Genomic DNA, 17910 nt, shown 5'->3' with positions numbered 1-17910 from the left:
AATGGCTTTGATTGCATTTCAAGTATCTTCATCCTGAACAATATCTCATGAGACAAACTGTTTCAAGTAAGAAACATTAAATTTTAAAATATGACAGTTAGGGCCCAAGGCAGTTTAGTAGAAATATTTTGCTGCTTGACCCTACTTTTTAGTTTTTTTAACTTTGATTTTTTAAAAAATTTATTATATTCTCCTGAAAAGTCAGCCATCTTGACTTGTTAAACTTCTTTGTAAATGTTCTCAAGTGCTATCTATGATTGCTTTTTAATAGGAGTTATTACTCTGTAAGAGTAAGTTTTTAAATTTAGCCATTGCATTGAGTATGCTAAATTCTAAGGAATACTAGCTGGTGAGTTATGCCAGAAGTTTTTTAAGTTCTGAAGGGTTCTGCAAGAAAGTTAAACTTAAGGGTTTGGATTGCCCATTAAATCTAGGCATATTTATTTAATCATTGGGAAAATGAACATCTTAAATTTTTGTTTTTATTGACTTGTATTTACAAAATACAAATGCTCTTAGTGGTTTGAGCTATTGTGTTTATCTCTTCCATCTACCTTAAAGAGACAAAATGACTACTTAGACAATTTTGGCCAGTACCAGAAGCAGGATAATTCAAGGACTGAGTGGATAATTAAGAACATATTCCAACCTGTTAGGTTTCAATTTATGGAGCTCTTTTAACAAAGGAGAAAATGGAGATTGGTTTGCTGTTTCACAACCACCATAAGCCTGAAAAAAAAATTAAAACAAAATATGAATTTTGTATAAAGACTGTGTATGATACTCATTCCCTGTGTGAAAAAAAATGATCAAAGACCATAAAAGGATCCTCTCCCACCACGTCATGTATTGGATTAGCATAACAGTCAGAGTAGAGCTGAAAAGAACAGGGCTGATGTTTTTCTCCTGATTGGGGCTGTGCTGGTGCCATACCTCTTTTCTGCCACCTTTTCTACCACCTATGCACTGTGCCAAATAAACTAGAGTTGTCATTCTAAAGTTTTAAAGAATGGTGTGTTTTCCCAAACTGTAGGAAGCTGATGGAAACGATGAAACAATATAAAATGCTATTATCACTACAACTTATGTAAGGGAAAACCATTAGTCTGAGAGATAATTTTAATTGAAGTATCTATTTCCCTGAAAATTGAATTGGAAGATAAAAAAAGGCTATTTGGAAGGAACTTGATACTAGGCAGGTAGGAGAAAATAAGCAAATTCTGTAAGTTAAAAGAAAGTATAATAGAGCACTGGACTGGGTGACAGAGACGTGGATTCTAGCCACAGCTCTTTAGTCGTTTTATTTCTGAGCCTCACCTTCCAGTTATTGAGGGGACTAGATTAAATTATTTATGGGGTTTACCCCAGCTCCAATTCAGCAATGCTATGAATGAACTCTCTCTTCATGTACTAGAGCCAAATTATTCATTTTAATTCAAATTTAATAGATAAGTAAAAATGAAATATATACTTTGCTTGATGATTTTGGTTTTATCATCATAACTTGATTAGAATGTTATCTTTATTTTCATCTTAACTCCATTAAATAAGATGAAAGCTTTCAGAACATTTGCAAAATGACTGTCAATTTCACAATATGGTATGCATCAAAGTACCATATGCGCTAAGCAGGGAGGAGAACTTGATGGGCTGCTATGTCTACTGTAGATTGAGAACTGCTTGTTTTTTGGCTTTTACTATTAAAATTGCTGGTTTTTAATATACACTTTAAAAGATACTCATGTCTGGGAGAGAACTTTTAAAAACATACTGTGTTTAATTTTTTTAAAATTTCTAATAGGAATCTAAAAGAAGGTAGGTCAATCCACAGCACTAGCTATTCAGTAGAACCAATTATTAAAGAACATGATATTAATGGCATTAGATCTTAGATCTTATTATCCCCATCCCAATGAATAAGTGTACTACTGCTTTTAGTACCCATTCCCCTACTGAGAACTTTCAGTCTCTCAGCATACCATCTTCTCAGATCTCTGTAGGGAAGTGGTATGGTTCCTTATCTGTAAGAGGTTTCTGACTATATTGTACTAGCCTCTCTGTCAAAGCTTTTCATCATATAGACCTAAGAATATTATAGGAAGTCATGCCTGAAACAAGACAGTCTGGAAGCCCCAGGATTCAACACTTTTCTGTAGGCTATCTTTGATATGAAAGCAGTTCTGGAGGAGGATGTTAGGAATCTGTTACCGGTCTAGGTTTACATTTAAGTGGATGCCTAAATAACAGCACCTTGTAAGATCTTAGGTCCCCATGTTTTCTCTTACACAAGGCTCTGGAGGGTTACCTGCTGGGCCAGACAATGGCTTGGGAGGCAGAAGCTGGAATGAGGAGGGATTCTGACAACTCTAGCTACAGACCAGAGCATCTACCTTATGTGGGTTTGGATTGGACCACTGCTCGGGGTCTTTCTAGCTCTTCAAGTCCACTAACCACCTGGCCCTCCATTTACTCCTGCCCTTTTGTAATTGCTACATTGTAAGATCCACAAGGACAGGGAATGAATGTGCTTTGTTCATATTTAAATTCCTACTATTTATCCCCCACCTTTAACCTTGTGTTAGATGATAAGGAAGAACCATCTTAAAGAGTGAAGGGGCTCACCTTAGGGTTCATTTTAGTTTAGCTTGGGAAGCTATAGTTTGACAATTACCATTCAGGTTAAAACATTTTAAATTATAAATTATAAAAAATTATAATTATGTAAATAATATTTAATTATACAAAATTATAAATAGTATAATGAGTCCCTATGTATCCACCCATCCCTTCTAAGAAGGATTTTCCATCTCCTCTTTTGCCACACACTAGATGAATAGCTAATAGAATGCATCATTCTTGAATCTTCTCTGTTGAATACAAAACCTGCAGTATTTATGGTGTTGGGTGGTATTCTGAGCCTCCTAAGTCATAATCTTGAACTATTGTTCTCACTAAATGCCCTTTTTAGCCTTAAAATTTTTTTTTTTTTTTTCAGCTGATCAGCATAGTTGGGTTCTCTAGCCAGGTTCTCTAGCCTTAAAATTTTTGGTTATGTTGTATCTTTTATTAAGATGTCAAGGTCCAGCCCTTGAGAGTTGTTCATTGTTAGGAGAGGAGGGTCTTTTCTGAACAAGTTTTAATCTCAAACTAGCAAAAATGTATTCTTGGTTAAACATTTTATTAAATGGGAGTACTTTTTGAGTATCACATAAGCCTTGTAAACAGACCAGTTGAAATGTTTTAATTTGACTTAAGTATGTACAAACCTTTGAAAGTCTGAAGGAGAAATTTTAAAATTATACCATTAAATACATTCAATAAGCTGTTTTTTTAGCATCTGTATTTTATAATAAAATTAATCCTGCTGCTTCTTTACTAGTTAGGCCACAAGGTTATGTTTTAAAAGGTCCTAAAATAGTTGCATCCAGAGTATAGTACTGGGTAATAACTTCTAATGGAAAGCTATTCATTGCTCTTATGCAAATTAGGTGGCCCTTATATTTGCCTTTATCCCCATTCCATAGAACAGCAGTCGCCGGGTCCGAAAGGTTGGCGACCGCTGCCATAGAACTACCTTTGTGCCTCTGAAGCTGAGCACAAGCTGTAATAGTTGCCTTTGAGTCCAAATCTTTGTGAAAACGAGAAATTCTCTATTTGAGTATACTAATGTTTATGAGCTATTTCAGTAATTTTTGGATGTGAATTAAGAATATGTAGTTCCCATTCATTACTTTAAAGGAAGAGACTCTCTTGTTATAAATTTAATAAAACCTTTTCACTTTATGTTCAAGCACCCATGAGGTAATTTTCACTCATCTAGCAGTCTAAAGTGACCACACAAAATGTAGGTTAGTTTTACCTTTACTGGTAAACCTGAGGTGTAGATTTTAGACACATTTTTGGTTTGCAGCACAACAGTAGGCATTCCTGTAAATTAGTTTGAGAAATTAATTTTATTTTGTACAAGGTATGATCCCTCTGCACAGTGAACAAATATATTACAAGTCTGCGTTGCTTAAAAAAAAAGTATTGCCATATCAGTCTCACTTATGCTGTTGTACAATGATTGTTTTCTTTACTCATTTGAATTATATGCACATCACTTTGAGTGAAGACTTAGTTTCTGTATAATACTTGAACATATCTTTCCAAGTTGTCAATAAAATGCACATGTTTAGGTTGACCATGAACTTATTTGTGACCGTGCTAGACAGAAGCTCCTAACAATTGCTCTGTAAGATTGAAATGTCTCTTACCAGTAACTCTTAGGTATGTGAAGACAACTGTTGTCACCATCAAGTAATCACACCCTCTGTCTTTCCCTTTTCCTGTATTGCCTGATTTAATTTGTGGTACATTTCCTTAAAAATCAGAATGCTAGAGTTGAAGGGTTTTAGGGTTCCCTTACCCCTATTTGCTTCTTCCTTTTTTTACACACAGGGGAAAAAGAGCCCAGAGAAGGCAAGTAACACTCAAATCTCTTGATCCATTGCTTTAGCAATTCCACCATGCCATCTCTTGCTGAAATTTGCCTAGAAGACAGTTGGCAAAAAAGAGGTGAAACTTGAACTTGAGTGATAGTGCTTGTTTGCAGTTTGCCAGGCAGCAGTTACTGTACATGCAGGGTAAGGGAAGAAGATAAAACCTGGGTTTGAGATGAAGTTCTCCTTGCTGATCTGACTTCACCATGATTCTTAGTTCTTGCTTCACAAAGGTAATTGAGCACTTGCTGCCCTGAAATACTGAGGTAAGCCTCTTATCTATATTTTTTTCTACATATGTATGAGAAATATTTACTTGGGTCTACAAAGTAATTTTCTAGTATTTATATTTAATAAGACTTTTTGGAAAGTAAATTTGCTATTGCTGATTGCTTGCTCCCATGCACACATGCAGCATTCATGTTAAGTATTAGATTATTTTCCCCTAACAACATTTGCTTAAGCCTTGAATGAAGTGGGGGAGGGGGGTTATTCATTTTTGTCCTTGCTTTTGCTGATTATTGGCCAAACTAATGGGTTCCATGGCAGACTTCCAATTTGTATCAAGGACTTCAGAACACCCACACTTCCTGTAGCAGCTATTCCAGCTTTGCAGTCATGTACTTCCTCTTCTGTATACCTTTTGGAAGTATTTTTACTGGCAGAACTATTATCAGAGAATGGAGTGGTATAGGGGTGCCCATTAGTTTTCATGGTTTGCCTTTCAGTCTTTAATTCTTGTGAGGAGGTCCTCTTTAGGGCCTGGGAGCTGACTCCATTTAGACTCATCTGAGCCCATTTACCTATGTTCATTAGTAATGGAAGGTATAGATATGTCTGAATACTGGGATCTGGAGCATTAGCTCATTGTAATTCAGTTTTGGCCATCTCAGCAGGTGGTGGGTTTAAGGTAGAAAGTAAAAGTTCTTCATGTCCTTATGTGCTGTTTACTATAAAGTTTTTACATCATGTTACAGCAACTGATTATAGTCCATTCTTTCATCATTTCAATTTAATTCCATCAGAAAGCATAATGTACTTTAAGCAATTTTAACTTGATATATCCTCTTTTGTTTAATTTCCTCTATACCAGGGGTGGGGAATGTCTGATTTGTGGGCCGTATAAGGTCTGAGAAATCATTTGTTCTGGCCGTGCCCAGGCATTAGTGGTGAGTTAATTAAATGTTTGACCAAATATAGCAGGCTAATTTTAAGTTGATAATTTTGTATGGCCTGCGAATGATGTTATAATTATCTAAATGGCCCTTAGCAGAAAAAGGGTTCCCCATCCCTGCTCTACACTTCTAGTTCCATATTATATCCAGCTCTAGATTTATGAAGAAATGCTTGAAAGCAAGTACTCTTCTGAGTCAAGGAATGCCAACCAAATAAACTTGATGAGAGGCTAAATAGCCATTTTTAGGGATACTTAATTCTTATCAGCCTGTGACTGCTTGCTTAAAGCATCACAGTTTTATTTCCCATGGAATGACTCAGGTGTTGGGTGACCAAGGAGATATGACAAGGCCAGGGCTGAGTTGGCAATGTTCTGGAACTTTGAATTGGCAAGATTTGGTCAAAACCGGCCAGAAATATTGTTGTAGACTGAAAGAGACTATTGAGCTTTGAAAACATTTTTCTTCTACTACCAGCAGGGGCAGAAGAGGGAAAGTTAATTTGTATTTATGTATTATTATTTTAGCTTTCAGTTTTATTGGTTGCATATAGCTGAACTCACAAACTCTGGTTCATTCTTAAACTGTTCTTTAAACTGAAATTGACTCTTAGAGAAAGGCTTCATCTATTACCATGGAAGATAATACTATTTTAGATAGCAAAATGCAGGTTCTTGAGCATCCTGATATACCTGGTGCTAATGAGAGAAGTATGGATTCTAATTTCTCATCTGAGATGTTAAGCCAGGTTCAGTGCTACACATAATTTGTATTTATTTAAATCTTATTTAAAAAAATTGAAGTTGTTAGCATTAGACTCCATAATAATCTGTAATCTTGGCCATTGTAATTTGATAGACCGGACATATATGTACAGGTACTTTAAGATTGATATTAGCACAGTTTTTGTCTATGTACTAATTATCTTAGGTAATCAAACAGATGTTGATGGTAACAGCAACCAAAAGTACATATACTAATACATTTTAGGTATTTTAAATTAATCCTCTCCCCTTCCCAGTCCCCCTTTCCTCCTAGGAAGGTTTATAAAACCTATTCTACATGCTCTTTAAGCATCATGTTTCAGATAATTAAATATATAAATAAATATAGTTAGCTATATTTTTAGCTGATGTTGATGAGTAGCTGTATCTTAAATGTTTTAAAAGATCATGTAATCCAGGTCTTTTGGAGTTGGGGGTTGGGTGGGTGATAGGATTTACCTTTGCAAACAGACCTTTTGAGCAATTACCCCAGTCCCACTTGGAAGCTCTTCTTTAGTTCCAGGTGAAAGTAATAACTAACACGCAGCTGAAGTCAGTCTGTACCATTATTTCAGGTCAGGGGATTGTCTTCTTTCAGAGTCAGAGAATATTCAGCAGAGCACATTGCAAAAGAGAAGCTTATCCCTCTTAAGACTGCTTGTCCTGGGAGGGCTCATTGGCAGGACTCAGTCTTTCTGGGAGGAGGTCATAATGACCAGGAATATGGCTGTTCCTAGGTAGGTCGTATGGATTCTGGATATAGCTGGAGTTGGGACCACGGCCTTCTTGGACCACACTGACTGTGGGCTCTAAGGAATATAGTGAAAAATGAGTTCAGAGAACAGATTAGCTTTGGTTGTCATGTTGGGGGGAAGAGAGTTCTATTTAACTGGGTGGTGAGAGAAGCCAAGGATTTATAAATCTGTGATAAATATGAGGGTTAGGACTAATGCTAAGAGATGGAAAACATAAGTGAGTGTGCTGTCAGAATCCCATCCAAAGCTTGGTCAAAACCAAAGAGATTTAGAATGTCTTAAATATTTAGAATATTTAGAATGGGTGGGTCCTTAATTGTGGCGTAAGGTTTTCACTGCTATTCTTAGTACTGAGCCCAGGAACATGGGTTAAACTGGGAGAAAATAGAAAGTGGTGATTTAGAAAGTTAATAAATATTCTGTTCTGATTGTTTTCTTTTTTAAACTGGGATTTGTATCAACAATCAGTTGAGGTGTATGTGTGTGTACCCACTCCCCACCCCCAGTATTTCTGCGTCATACTAGTCCTGGTATGTTTCTTTTTTTAAAGCAGAGTTGGCACAAGAATTTGATTTTCTGCATGAGAGAGGAGGGTAGTCCTGGGGAAGGCAGTTCGCCTTGGATTCCTTAAAAAGCAATAAAAAAAAAAAAGTGTGTTTTCAAGACAGGGTGAGTAGAGAGGGGTTGTTTTTATTTCAGATGCTGCACTATTGCCCTGATTTTGCTAAGTTACTTATTTGAGACACCTACCAACTTCATATATATTTTTATTAGATGTCGACAAGGATGGCACATCTGTGTACGGAGACCCCCTGTGCACAGGCGACTTCATTTCTACATAGCTGCTTTCTGGAAGCTTGCAGGTGAGGATGGGTGGGTCCTTAATTGTGGCGTAAGGGTTTTCACTGCTGTTCAAGGAACAAGTGCTAGAACTGCACACGGATTCTTTCATGTAATCTGCAAGGCAAGAGAGATTTCTTAGTATAAGCAAGGACATAAGACTTGGTTTAAATACCAGAAACAGACTGTAGTCAAGTGCATGTGCTTTCGGGATCCTGGAGCTGTAAAAGCCTGTGATAGTCCAAGATTTACTTAGGAAAGCATTCAACATACTTAATAAGTAGGCAGAGTTCTTTTTCTAAAAAAACTTATGTTTTTGGAGGGATAGGAACATTTTTGTTTTTAGTAGTCAGGTATAGCACCAGAGAGATTAATTTAAGATATTCATAATGTACTTTCACATCTATTATTTAATGTTTACAAAATCCTGCAAGGATAGTTGATAGTTTGCATTTTATAGGATGAAGGCCCAGAGAGAGATGAAATGTCTTGGCTAAGGTCACACAGCTCATAAGTGGCAGTGCTAAGACTTAAATCTATGCCTTGGGACTCCTTGGCTGTGCGTTTTCTGTAATACCATTCTTTCTGAATTTGTTCCGATGATTAAGATGCTTAGGTTCAGAAGAGGTTTTTTTTTTTGTGTGTGTGTGTGTGTGTGTGTGTGTGTGTGTGTGTGTGTATGTGTGTGTTTTGGCACAGGTGCTAGCAATTTGGTATCCTTTCAGCAGCAAATTGGCTGCATCCCTGTTCTCTGAGAAGCTTGTGATCAGAGGTGGGGCAGATAGAGAAGTGTAATAGAGGTCTCAGAAACACCTGGGTCTTCAGCTGGCCTTTGGAAAGTTCCTATTTTCTCGCAAGCCTGCAATGTATTCTCTGGGGCAGGGGTCCTCAAACTACGGCCCGCGGGCCACATGCAAATACAAATATTGTATTTGTTCCCATTTTGTTTTTTTACTTCAAAATAAGATATGTGCAGTGTGCAAAGGAATTAAACTATAGTCTGGCCCTCCAACGGTCTGAGGGACAGTGAACTGGCCCCCTGTTTAAAAAGTTTGAGGACCCCTGCTCTGGGGTCATTTACCTCAGTTCTTGTGAATGCTAAATGAAACCTATTTTAATAATAATTTTCTCTGATACTAGGGGAACTCATGCTTCCTCTCCTGCCACCCCTCAGGCATGCATCATCCTCCATACTTCAAGGAATGTTAGGGTAAAGAGATACAAACTAGTTTCCCAATATAAAGCCAGGTAACTAGCTCCACTAGAGAAAGTTCATTTTGTGATGGAGTCACACGAGGAAAGGGGAGCCCTTCCTTCAATTTCTATCCCATTCCCCTTTTAGAGATGATCACTGCCTCTTGTAGATTGTTCCAAGTGATCAGGGCTTTATTACTCTCACTCTCTGTGACCTGGCAGTTCTGGTCCTCATCTGTCTGAGGCTCTGCCAGCCTTGGGGGTGGGGGTGGAGGGTGGGGGGAGGGCACGTCTAGAAACAAGCACTGAGTTGGAGGGGCTTGAAAGTCGAGAGTGATCTATATCGCCTTTCAATTCTAAATTTCTACAAGTGGTAGCAGGTGGTGATATTCTTGGACGATCCTTCTCTAGAACTATCACAAATTACATTTGGGTTGCTATTTATCTCTGCTTTCTGCTTCCAACTTGTGAAATTGATGGAAATGTAAAGGGAAAGTGATCTTGTAACTCGAGGGGTGACTAGATGAACCTTTGTACAGTGAGAACAGAACAGAACATGCCATGTAGCTGAAGTAGTTGCGGTATATGTTACCACAAGTAGTCTTTTCTTCCCTAATGGTGATTGTGAGGGGATTTACTTTTCTGTTGGTGTAGAGTTGATGTCTGTTTCAGCAGGTAGCATTTCTTCAATCTTGTACAAAAGTACATTGACCTATTAGTTCCTTCAAGTGTTCATAACACCCTGTGGTGTAGGTAGAGCAATAATATGATTCTTGTTGCTCCCCCCCATTGCTTATGAGGAAATTGAGGCTTCATATGGGGAAGTGACTTCTCTAGGGTCATACTGCTAATCAGTAGCAAAGCAAGCTCTAGAACCAGGCTCAGAGCACTTTTCCATCACAACTTAGCCCACAGTGGAGAGGGATATTGTCTTGGCTCCATCTTAGATTATGGCCTCTTTCTAGCATAAAACCCTAGACAGAAGGAGAAAACATTCTTGCTAGACAATGAGCAGGCCCAGCCGGCCCCAGCAAGGACTAAAGGGAGGCTGCATTGTCCCAGCTGCTGTTGAGGCTCAATGGGGAAGGGGTACCTATGGGTCCTGTACCACGACCTGCTTCTAGTGAGTACTTTGTTTCTTCCAACTGGGAGTGGGGCTAAATCCAGGAACCCTGGTAGTATGGCTCATTGGTCCCACTTTGGGTGTTCTGAACTTACCAGCCAGGGAGTAAGGCACTGTGCCTCAGTGGCTTGTTTGGAAGCTGAGGATTGGAATTGCTTAAAGAAGGGCTGTCTCCTGAGAGAAGTCCTAACAACTCACCCCTCCTGTCCTCCCAAATACATCCATTTACTTTGTTTGGCAGCTGCCTCAGTTGCATATTTTCTAGAACAGCGTCGCCAACCGGTGTGGTCCGTGGACCACTGATAGTCCGTGAGGTCCGAAAGGTTGGCGACCACTGGTTTAAGGAAATCTTTGGATCAGTGGTCGCCAACCGGTGGTCCGAGGACAACTGGTGGTCCGTGAGGTTCGAAAGGTTGGCGACCACTGTTCTAGAACTTAAGGAATATCGATAGCTCACTTTGTGTGGCACTTAAAACTAGTATTTCGGGTTAGTCATTTGAAACTTGTTATATCTGTGAAGGAGGCTGGGCAGGAAGGACTAGTATTACTACTCTAGAAACGTGGAAACTGAAACTCATAAAGTTTGCTTAATGTTGGTAAGTAGTTAAGACTCAACCCCTGTCTTCTCTGATACCCAATCAAGGTGTTTTTCTCTCCTATCAGTTTCCTTGTGCTCCTGTGCTCTTCTCCGATATCTGTACTAACTGCAAAGTATATCTGCAACAGCTTCACCTTACCTTCAGGGAACACCTTTTATCTATAGGGCCAAGCCCTGCTGAAGAAGAAAGGCCAAGCTCTAAGCTTTTCATGGATATCCCTTGACTGATTCAGGGATAAGGCAGTGTGCCTCAGTGAGGAGAGCCTTGGCATTGGGAGAGCCATGGAGCTCTAGCTCAATGCCTAATAGAGCCCCAGCCAGGCAATAGTGCCCCTCTTTTCATTTCCACCAGAAAAGTCATGGCTGTTTCAAGTTTGGGGGAATAAATTGATGTGCAGCAGGGGACACACCTAAATGGATAAAAGAGAAGTTGGGGTTGTGGGGGAGGTGATTAGTGTCAGGGGGAAGCTGTGTTTTCCATAAAGAGGTCAGCAGTAAAGAAAAGGATGAAATGTGTGTGTGTAGGTGAAGTGAGGTGGTAGGGAAAGGTATTGAGTTATGGAATAATCTGGATTCTGGAACTGGTAGTTGGGGGACATCTAGGCAAGCGGGAAGCTACTCTCTTCTCCAGCTGAGTCATCTACCTGCCTGCCCAGAGGGAGGGAGATGAAGGGGAGAGGGCAGGACAAGGGGAAGAAGAACCAGCTGCTCTAAGATATTTCCTCATCCTTTTAGAGTTCCACCCTTCCGCCCCTCCCCAAGGCCAGTCCCTGCACTTCAGGGCATTTTACTAAGAAAGGGGAAGCATCAACCAAGGCTACCCAAGCTCTGGGGAGTCAGTCACTCCTCCTAGCCTGTAATTAGTATCAATATTAAAGGGTTAGCTCAATAATGCCCTAGCATTTGCTCTCAGCTAGTTCCTACCTCCCAAAAATCACACACAGCCATATACTATGGGAGGCAGAGGGAACTCTAAAATCTAATGTAGACATCTTAATTTGTAAAAGGGAGCAGCAAACCAGAAGGGGAAGTGACTTTCAAAGGCCACTTTGTAGGTGGGATCTGAATTTACCAGGGCTTTAGGTTCAAATAACATCTAGCTAAGGCCAATATTTTACTGTTGGGGAAAACCTTAGGAATCCCATCTTAGCTGACTACTATTATTAGAAGGCCACACTGCCTTTTTCTGGGCCTGAAGTTAGCATCTCTGGATTGAGAGACAGGATATGGGGACAGGAAAGGGAAGATATCAGTCAGGAGAACCACAGTAGTTGAAAAAAAGTTTTCAGGATATCAGTGCGCTCCTAACTACCTTGGAACTCAAGGCAACTCCAAGAAGAGACTTGGTTAGATTACCAAAGGGCATAAGGTGGGAAAAATGGCAGCAACGGTGGAATCCAGGATTTCAGGATCATGAAGGTGATGGAGGGTATTGGGGAAGATTTCTTCTACAGCAATTTGAAATGCCTGATAGACAAGGAATTGAACATGAGGTAGTTTGTTGCCAAATCATTGTGCAAAGGGGGAGTTCAGAGAATACTTAAAGACTCTTCACTCGTAATTGTTTGGTCCAGTAGGTTTAGGAAATAAGTTCATTCCTGGTACAAACTAGTTTAGTAAGTGTTTATTTAGGAGGTCAGCCAGTTATTGTGGGTTTGTTCCATGTCTTTGGTAAGTACTTCTGTAAAGTTTTGAAGTGGGACATTCCATTTTCCTCTTTGAATTCTCTTGTTCAGATATGTTGGTCCCCAACACATGCTGGTACATTTGCCTACACAGCCCTCTTTTCTCTCTAAAGGACGATTGTAGCCACAGTGGTGAAACAAAATCTGCACTCAGAGGCTCACATATATGACCACAAAACAGGAATGAATGACACTGAAGCAGAGACAGTGCTCTCCTTAGCGTTGTTTTATATTCATGGTTGCAAGTCTGAAAGTAGCTCTAATCACAATGGGCAGGACAACACAGTGCATAGGAAAGTTGTGTGCTCATTTGTTGAGGTGTCTGGGCTTGTCTTGAGCTTATTTATGATTCAGTAATGCATATTTTTAGAGCTGGAAAGGCCCTTAATAATAGTTCTGTCCAAACCTCATGCCTATTTGAGAAAGAAACAGGTCTCAGTTCACAGTGCTAAAGCAGTAGAGCTGTCTTTTCTGTATTAAGCCTTATACCTGCTGTAATGGTGCTTGCCTTCACTGGGATAGTTTAAGTCAAAACTCACAGAAAATTGCCAGAATAATGCTCCCAAGGGAGTGTTCGCTAGCTGGCCAGGAGCCTAGGGATGACCTCCTGTCTCCAGATGATTCTCTTAAGCAGTGTGCACTCTAACATGCTGATGGAGACTCGCCCTTCCTGGTTCTTGCTCAGAGCGCACTTCTCACCACCACCACCCACCCTTAGCTCACCCCATTTCTAATAGCTACCTTACCAAGGGCTATAGATGACTAGCTCTCCTTGGTTAGGAAATGGTTGTGTCTTTGGGTGTGTCTGAGGTTGAGTTGGATAGACCAGAACAGTAATCCAGGAAATCTGGGTCAGTCTAAATCAGTGGTTTCTAAGTGTTAGTTGGGTCATTGCTGCAGAGGAATACCCTGAGATGCTCTGTGCCAATGCAGATCCCAGGGCCCCACTTTAGGTCTACAGCATCAGAATCTTGCGGGGATGGGGTATGAACATCTGTAGTTTTAGCAAGCTTTTCAGGTGATTCTAGTGCACAGCTAGATTTACCATATCCATTGGGACCTCTGCTGTCAGTCATCTCTTACTTGGTTTGGCTGAGACTCTTAAATAGACCTCAGAGACAAAAGGACAGCCTTGTTACAGTAGTACAATCCTTTACAATATGCAAAAACACTTCTCATCTGTGATTTTATTGAATACTATGACAGCCTTGCTAGACAACAGAACTATAGGCATAATTATCCCAACCCTGTAGATGAGGAAACTGGGCCTTGGGGAGCTCACAGTCTAAGGTCTCAGTTAATAAGTGACAGAATAGCAAGTGACATGGTTCCAAAGCCACCTATTTCACACCTTCTGTCATTTAAACCTCCGGCCTCAGCCCAGGAACAGGACCTGACCTTTCATCGTGGCTTTTACTCAGAGACTTCCTAGAAGGACGACCCGACTTGAGTTCCCATGTGTTGGGATTAGTCCTGGTGTCCCTGCTCTTGGGGCAGAGATTTCTTGAGGGTGGAGTGCCATTCATCATTAGGGTATCATTTTCATTTCCTTGTGCCGCAGAAAGCCAGCAGGTGGCAGGGTGGCGTTCCTTACCAGTACAATGACAGGAGGCCTCTAGGGCAGGTAGATTGACTTTATTTCAGATTTTTAATCAGTTTAACTCGTACTAATTGGTTGGATAATGACGTTCTACATTTCCAAAGACATTTATTAGGCATCTATAAAAAACCCACAGCATTTGCTAAGCAGGTGCAACTGAGATCGAAAGATGAATTTATTATTATGGTTGCTCCTCCTGGGCGGAGCTACCCAGCAGCCCCAGGTCCTGTGGTCTTTTAACTTTTAAGGGGCTTGGGGGGAACAGGTGCGCAGTTCTTTCTGGTAGAATTTCTGGCCATTTCAGATCTGTACTCTTTATCTTGCTAAGCCCTTTCTAATGGGACGTCAGGATTGGATACTCTACCTTTGAAGCCTTTGTCCATAATGTATGTGTTTTGACGTCTATCCATTCCACAAGCACCTGCAGAAAGAGTATAAGGGAAGAAAAATATGGGTGTGTGTGAGGTTTACTTGGACTGCATGTGTAGGTTTCAATATTTTGTTTGCCTTTTTCTTTTTCTACCCTACCCAGAAAGTAACTAGTTCTTTAATGCTAGAAAATTGTTCTGGGTTTACTTTACTCTAAATCTTTTGGGCCATATAGTAATTCTTAAAAGGCTCATAAGCATTAATGGTGAGCTACAGCGCCCCCTGGCATATTCAGCATTCCTCCTCTTTAACCTTCATTCTAAGAGGAATGTTTTACAGGAGGCGATCAAAGACAGTTCTGATGCCACCTACAGTCACTATAGGTGAAGTTCCAGGCTCCAAAAGTATATGATAAGGAATGAATCAGAACCATTTTTTAGCTTGGGAAGGATGCTTGTTGTTCCAAATCCTAGTTCTTTTGGATTTTAGAATAGGGTGGAAGACTGTTTCTTACCTCTCAGCTCTGGTCCTGCCTCTCCTCTTCTGGATCAGAAGCTTGACTGAGGGGACCCAGAGAGGGAGGTGGACAGGTGACCGAGGTCATCTATATGGGATATATACTCATTCCCCACCCACAGTCAGCTTTCTTAGTTATTCCTTCCTTTTTGGGTGGACCATTTACACCTAATTGAGAGCTGTCTCTAAAAGTATTACCGGTGTTTTTCAATCCCAAGGATTTCTTTCCACCCTTTCAGTTGTCACAATTTATCCTAGGCTCCCTCAATGCATGGTCCTGAGCTCAAGCCACAGGCAGGACATACAGCTTCAGGGACCAAGGTCAGGTTCTTTGTAGCTGTTGATCCCAGAAAAGAAATTGTCTGGCATTTTTAGGTTGGAGCAGTAATGACACTGGCTCAAAGTCGGAGCCATTTCCACACCCTACCCCCACCCCCAGCTTTTGATTGAAGACACAATACTAGGCAAGACATGCAACAAGTGCTTACAGTTTGGCTCCTCTGGACTCATTAGTTGCTGATACTGACAAACCAGCCTGTGGCTGTTTAGATACTCCCCATATCTCCTCCACATAGAGTTCCCAAGTTGAATTTATAGGAGTCTACTCTTGTCTGCCGGCCTTCCATACATTACTGAGTGATAGGGCAGAACCAGGTCTAAGGTTTTCTCAGGTTTGCTATTCTTCTACTGGCCAGTAAGTACTTGTGCCCTTCAGAAACATGACTGCAATAGTCTGTATCCCTGGCATTGAGGTCAGCACTTTACACCAGACAAGGGTTTCCTTTGCCCTCCCTGAGGGACGGAGGCTAGGCTATTCACTTATCCCCTTTTCATATAACAGGAAATAGAGGCCCAAAGAGGGGCAGTGACTTGTCTGCGACCACACCAACAAGTGAGAAGTTGAGTTGCAACTAGACCTCTCCAAGTATTCTCTCCCATTGGCCACCAGCCTGGTTGGATAAAAACCCCCAAATGACTAAGTGGTGGCTCTGGCTACACTGGTTGAAGAGTGAGATCTCAGAGCAGGGAAAAATCTGGGCTGAGCCCAGAGGATGCTCCAATGTGGAAAAAGATACAGGGGGGTGGTAGTGTGTGTGTGTGTGTGTGTGTGTGTGTGTGTGTGTGTGTGTGTGGTGGTGGTGGTGGGGGGCAGGGGGAGGAGATGTAATTGGTGGGGTTACTAAATGCCTGGACACTGCCCATGAGCCCCATAGCCAAGAATACAGCCTCCTGGGTACAGGTCCAGGGTCTCTGCAGCCCATGCCTACTCAATCAGCAGATGAATGGGAATCTTCATTTAGTGTTACCGGGTCCAAAGACATGCAGGGATTGATAGAGCTGTTTCCCTTGAGCTCTAGAAACCAGCTAGAGCTTGAGCTCAGGCCAAGGTTGTCCAGTGTGCTGAGGTCCTGCCCTAAAGGGGCACTTGTAGGGAACCCACATTCTCTGTTCATTTATAGCTCTTGCTCCTGTGATACCTCCTGTAACTTCTACCCACAATCTTCATTGCAGGACTGACTTTCCAAGTATCCTTTTTTTGCATATTTGCCAGGCTGCCAAATTTAAACCTAATACATAAGCACAGAGGATGTCTGTTGACACATCCTGCCCCAGCTTCTCCGATCCCTACGGGACAGCCCTACCCTAGTATCTGGGAGAGCTTAGCCTAAGCCACTGGTGGGTCTGGGGGACATTGGGCTTTGGGTGAGAGAGCCTTCTGTTTGCCATCCACACTCAGATGACCCAGATAACCCCAAAGATGTTGCCATCCTCAGGTCATTTCTCAGTGGTTTTGGGTTGTAGTCTGTGGACTGCAGGGATTACAATTATGTTGTGTCCCCTTCCTCTAATACCAGTCATAGTTTGTCCACATCCACTGACCATGATGGGAGCAGGCAGGTCTCGTTTGTTAGGGAATTGGGATTGTAGACTACTCATGTTTGGAGGGAGGGGGGTTTCAATGGGGAGAGTTCTTGGATGAATGGGGATGGGTCAAGCGAGGGGCAGGAGTGGGAGGTAGGGCCAGTGCTGAGTCTGGACTGGTATGAGAGTCTTAGGGATAGAGGGTAGGGCTGGGGTTGTCTAACCTGGTGAGTGTGGCTCAGCGGGGTGGCTGAGGTGTCTAAGTTCAATGTAGAAGTCCTCTGGCGGGTACCTGGCCTCCAGGGCACTGATCTGGAAATGGGAGTCTAGTGAGAGGAATGACAGGGAGGAGCCATTATTCCCAGGGCCCTGGTTTGGCAGGGGAGGGGATGGGGTCTGAGGGTCATAGTAGGGCAGGCTGGAAGAAATTAGGGCCCCTATGTGTAGCATCCAAAGGGGCTGGGGCCAGCAGGGCCTTGGGGATTTGCTAGAGCTGAGGCCATTGGCCTTGCTTCTCCACCCCCTCTACCCCTACCCCCATCCCACCCCTTATAGGAATTGGTGTCCACTAGAACAGTGGAAGAAACCCTTGAAAGGGGTACCTTGTTAGGGCCTGGGTCAGACAGGGGTTCCTTTTCTAGATAGTGAGTGCATCTTTGGCCTCCATCTGGAATCTCCAAACCTGGGGCTCTAGTCATCTCTTTCCCTGGGTCACAGCCACCCTCTCCCTACCCCCTAATATAGGAATGAAGAGGGTCCTGGGCTTCATTTGCTTATAAGTCTGAAACAGGCGGTTGGGGTTCCTCCCCACACCCCTTCTCCCTTGGGGAAATCATGCTCAGAATTCATCTACTAACCTTCTCTCTTAGAGCGAGGACAGGGCCCCCATCAGTTCAGAGAAGGAGAACAGGGTAGGACATGATGGCAAGGGACCATAGTCAAACCAC

General features: G+C 41.6%; 1 protein-coding gene across 6 annotated transcripts in view; it reads right to left on the bottom strand.

The window, feature by feature from the left end:
• Positions 1-3517: 3517 nt before the first annotated feature.
• MEGF11 (multiple EGF like domains 11) overlaps positions 3518-17910 on the bottom strand; it is a 348065-nt gene continuing 333672 nt past the window's right edge. For 2 of the 6 annotated variants that reach the window (XM_070420503.1, XM_070420513.1), the window contains 4 exons: positions 17188-17289; positions 14580-14636; positions 7926-8132; positions 3518-7229 (listed from right to left, as the gene is read on the bottom strand). In XM_070420503.1, the coding sequence (XP_070276604.1) occupies positions 7069-7229; positions 7926-8132; positions 14580-14636; positions 17188-17289 (527 nt within the window). In that variant the 3' untranslated portion in view covers positions 3518-7068. Of the gene's footprint in view, positions 7230-7925; positions 8133-14579; positions 14637-17187; positions 17290-17910 lie in introns of those variants that run through there. The other 4 variants (XM_070420522.1, XM_070420529.1, XM_070420546.1 and 1 more) reach the window with 3 other exon arrangements.

The sequence above is a fragment of the Myotis yumanensis genome, unplaced genomic scaffold, assembly GCF_028538775.1.
Source record: "Myotis yumanensis isolate MYYU_CA2020_CCGP unplaced genomic scaffold, mMyoYum1.0.hap1 SCAF_1, whole genome shotgun sequence".
NCBI classification, from domain to species: domain Eukaryota; kingdom Metazoa; phylum Chordata; class Mammalia; order Chiroptera; family Vespertilionidae; genus Myotis; species Myotis yumanensis.
The sequence above is the reverse complement of the archived record's forward strand: the minus strand, read 5'-3'. Positions and strand labels throughout refer to the sequence as shown.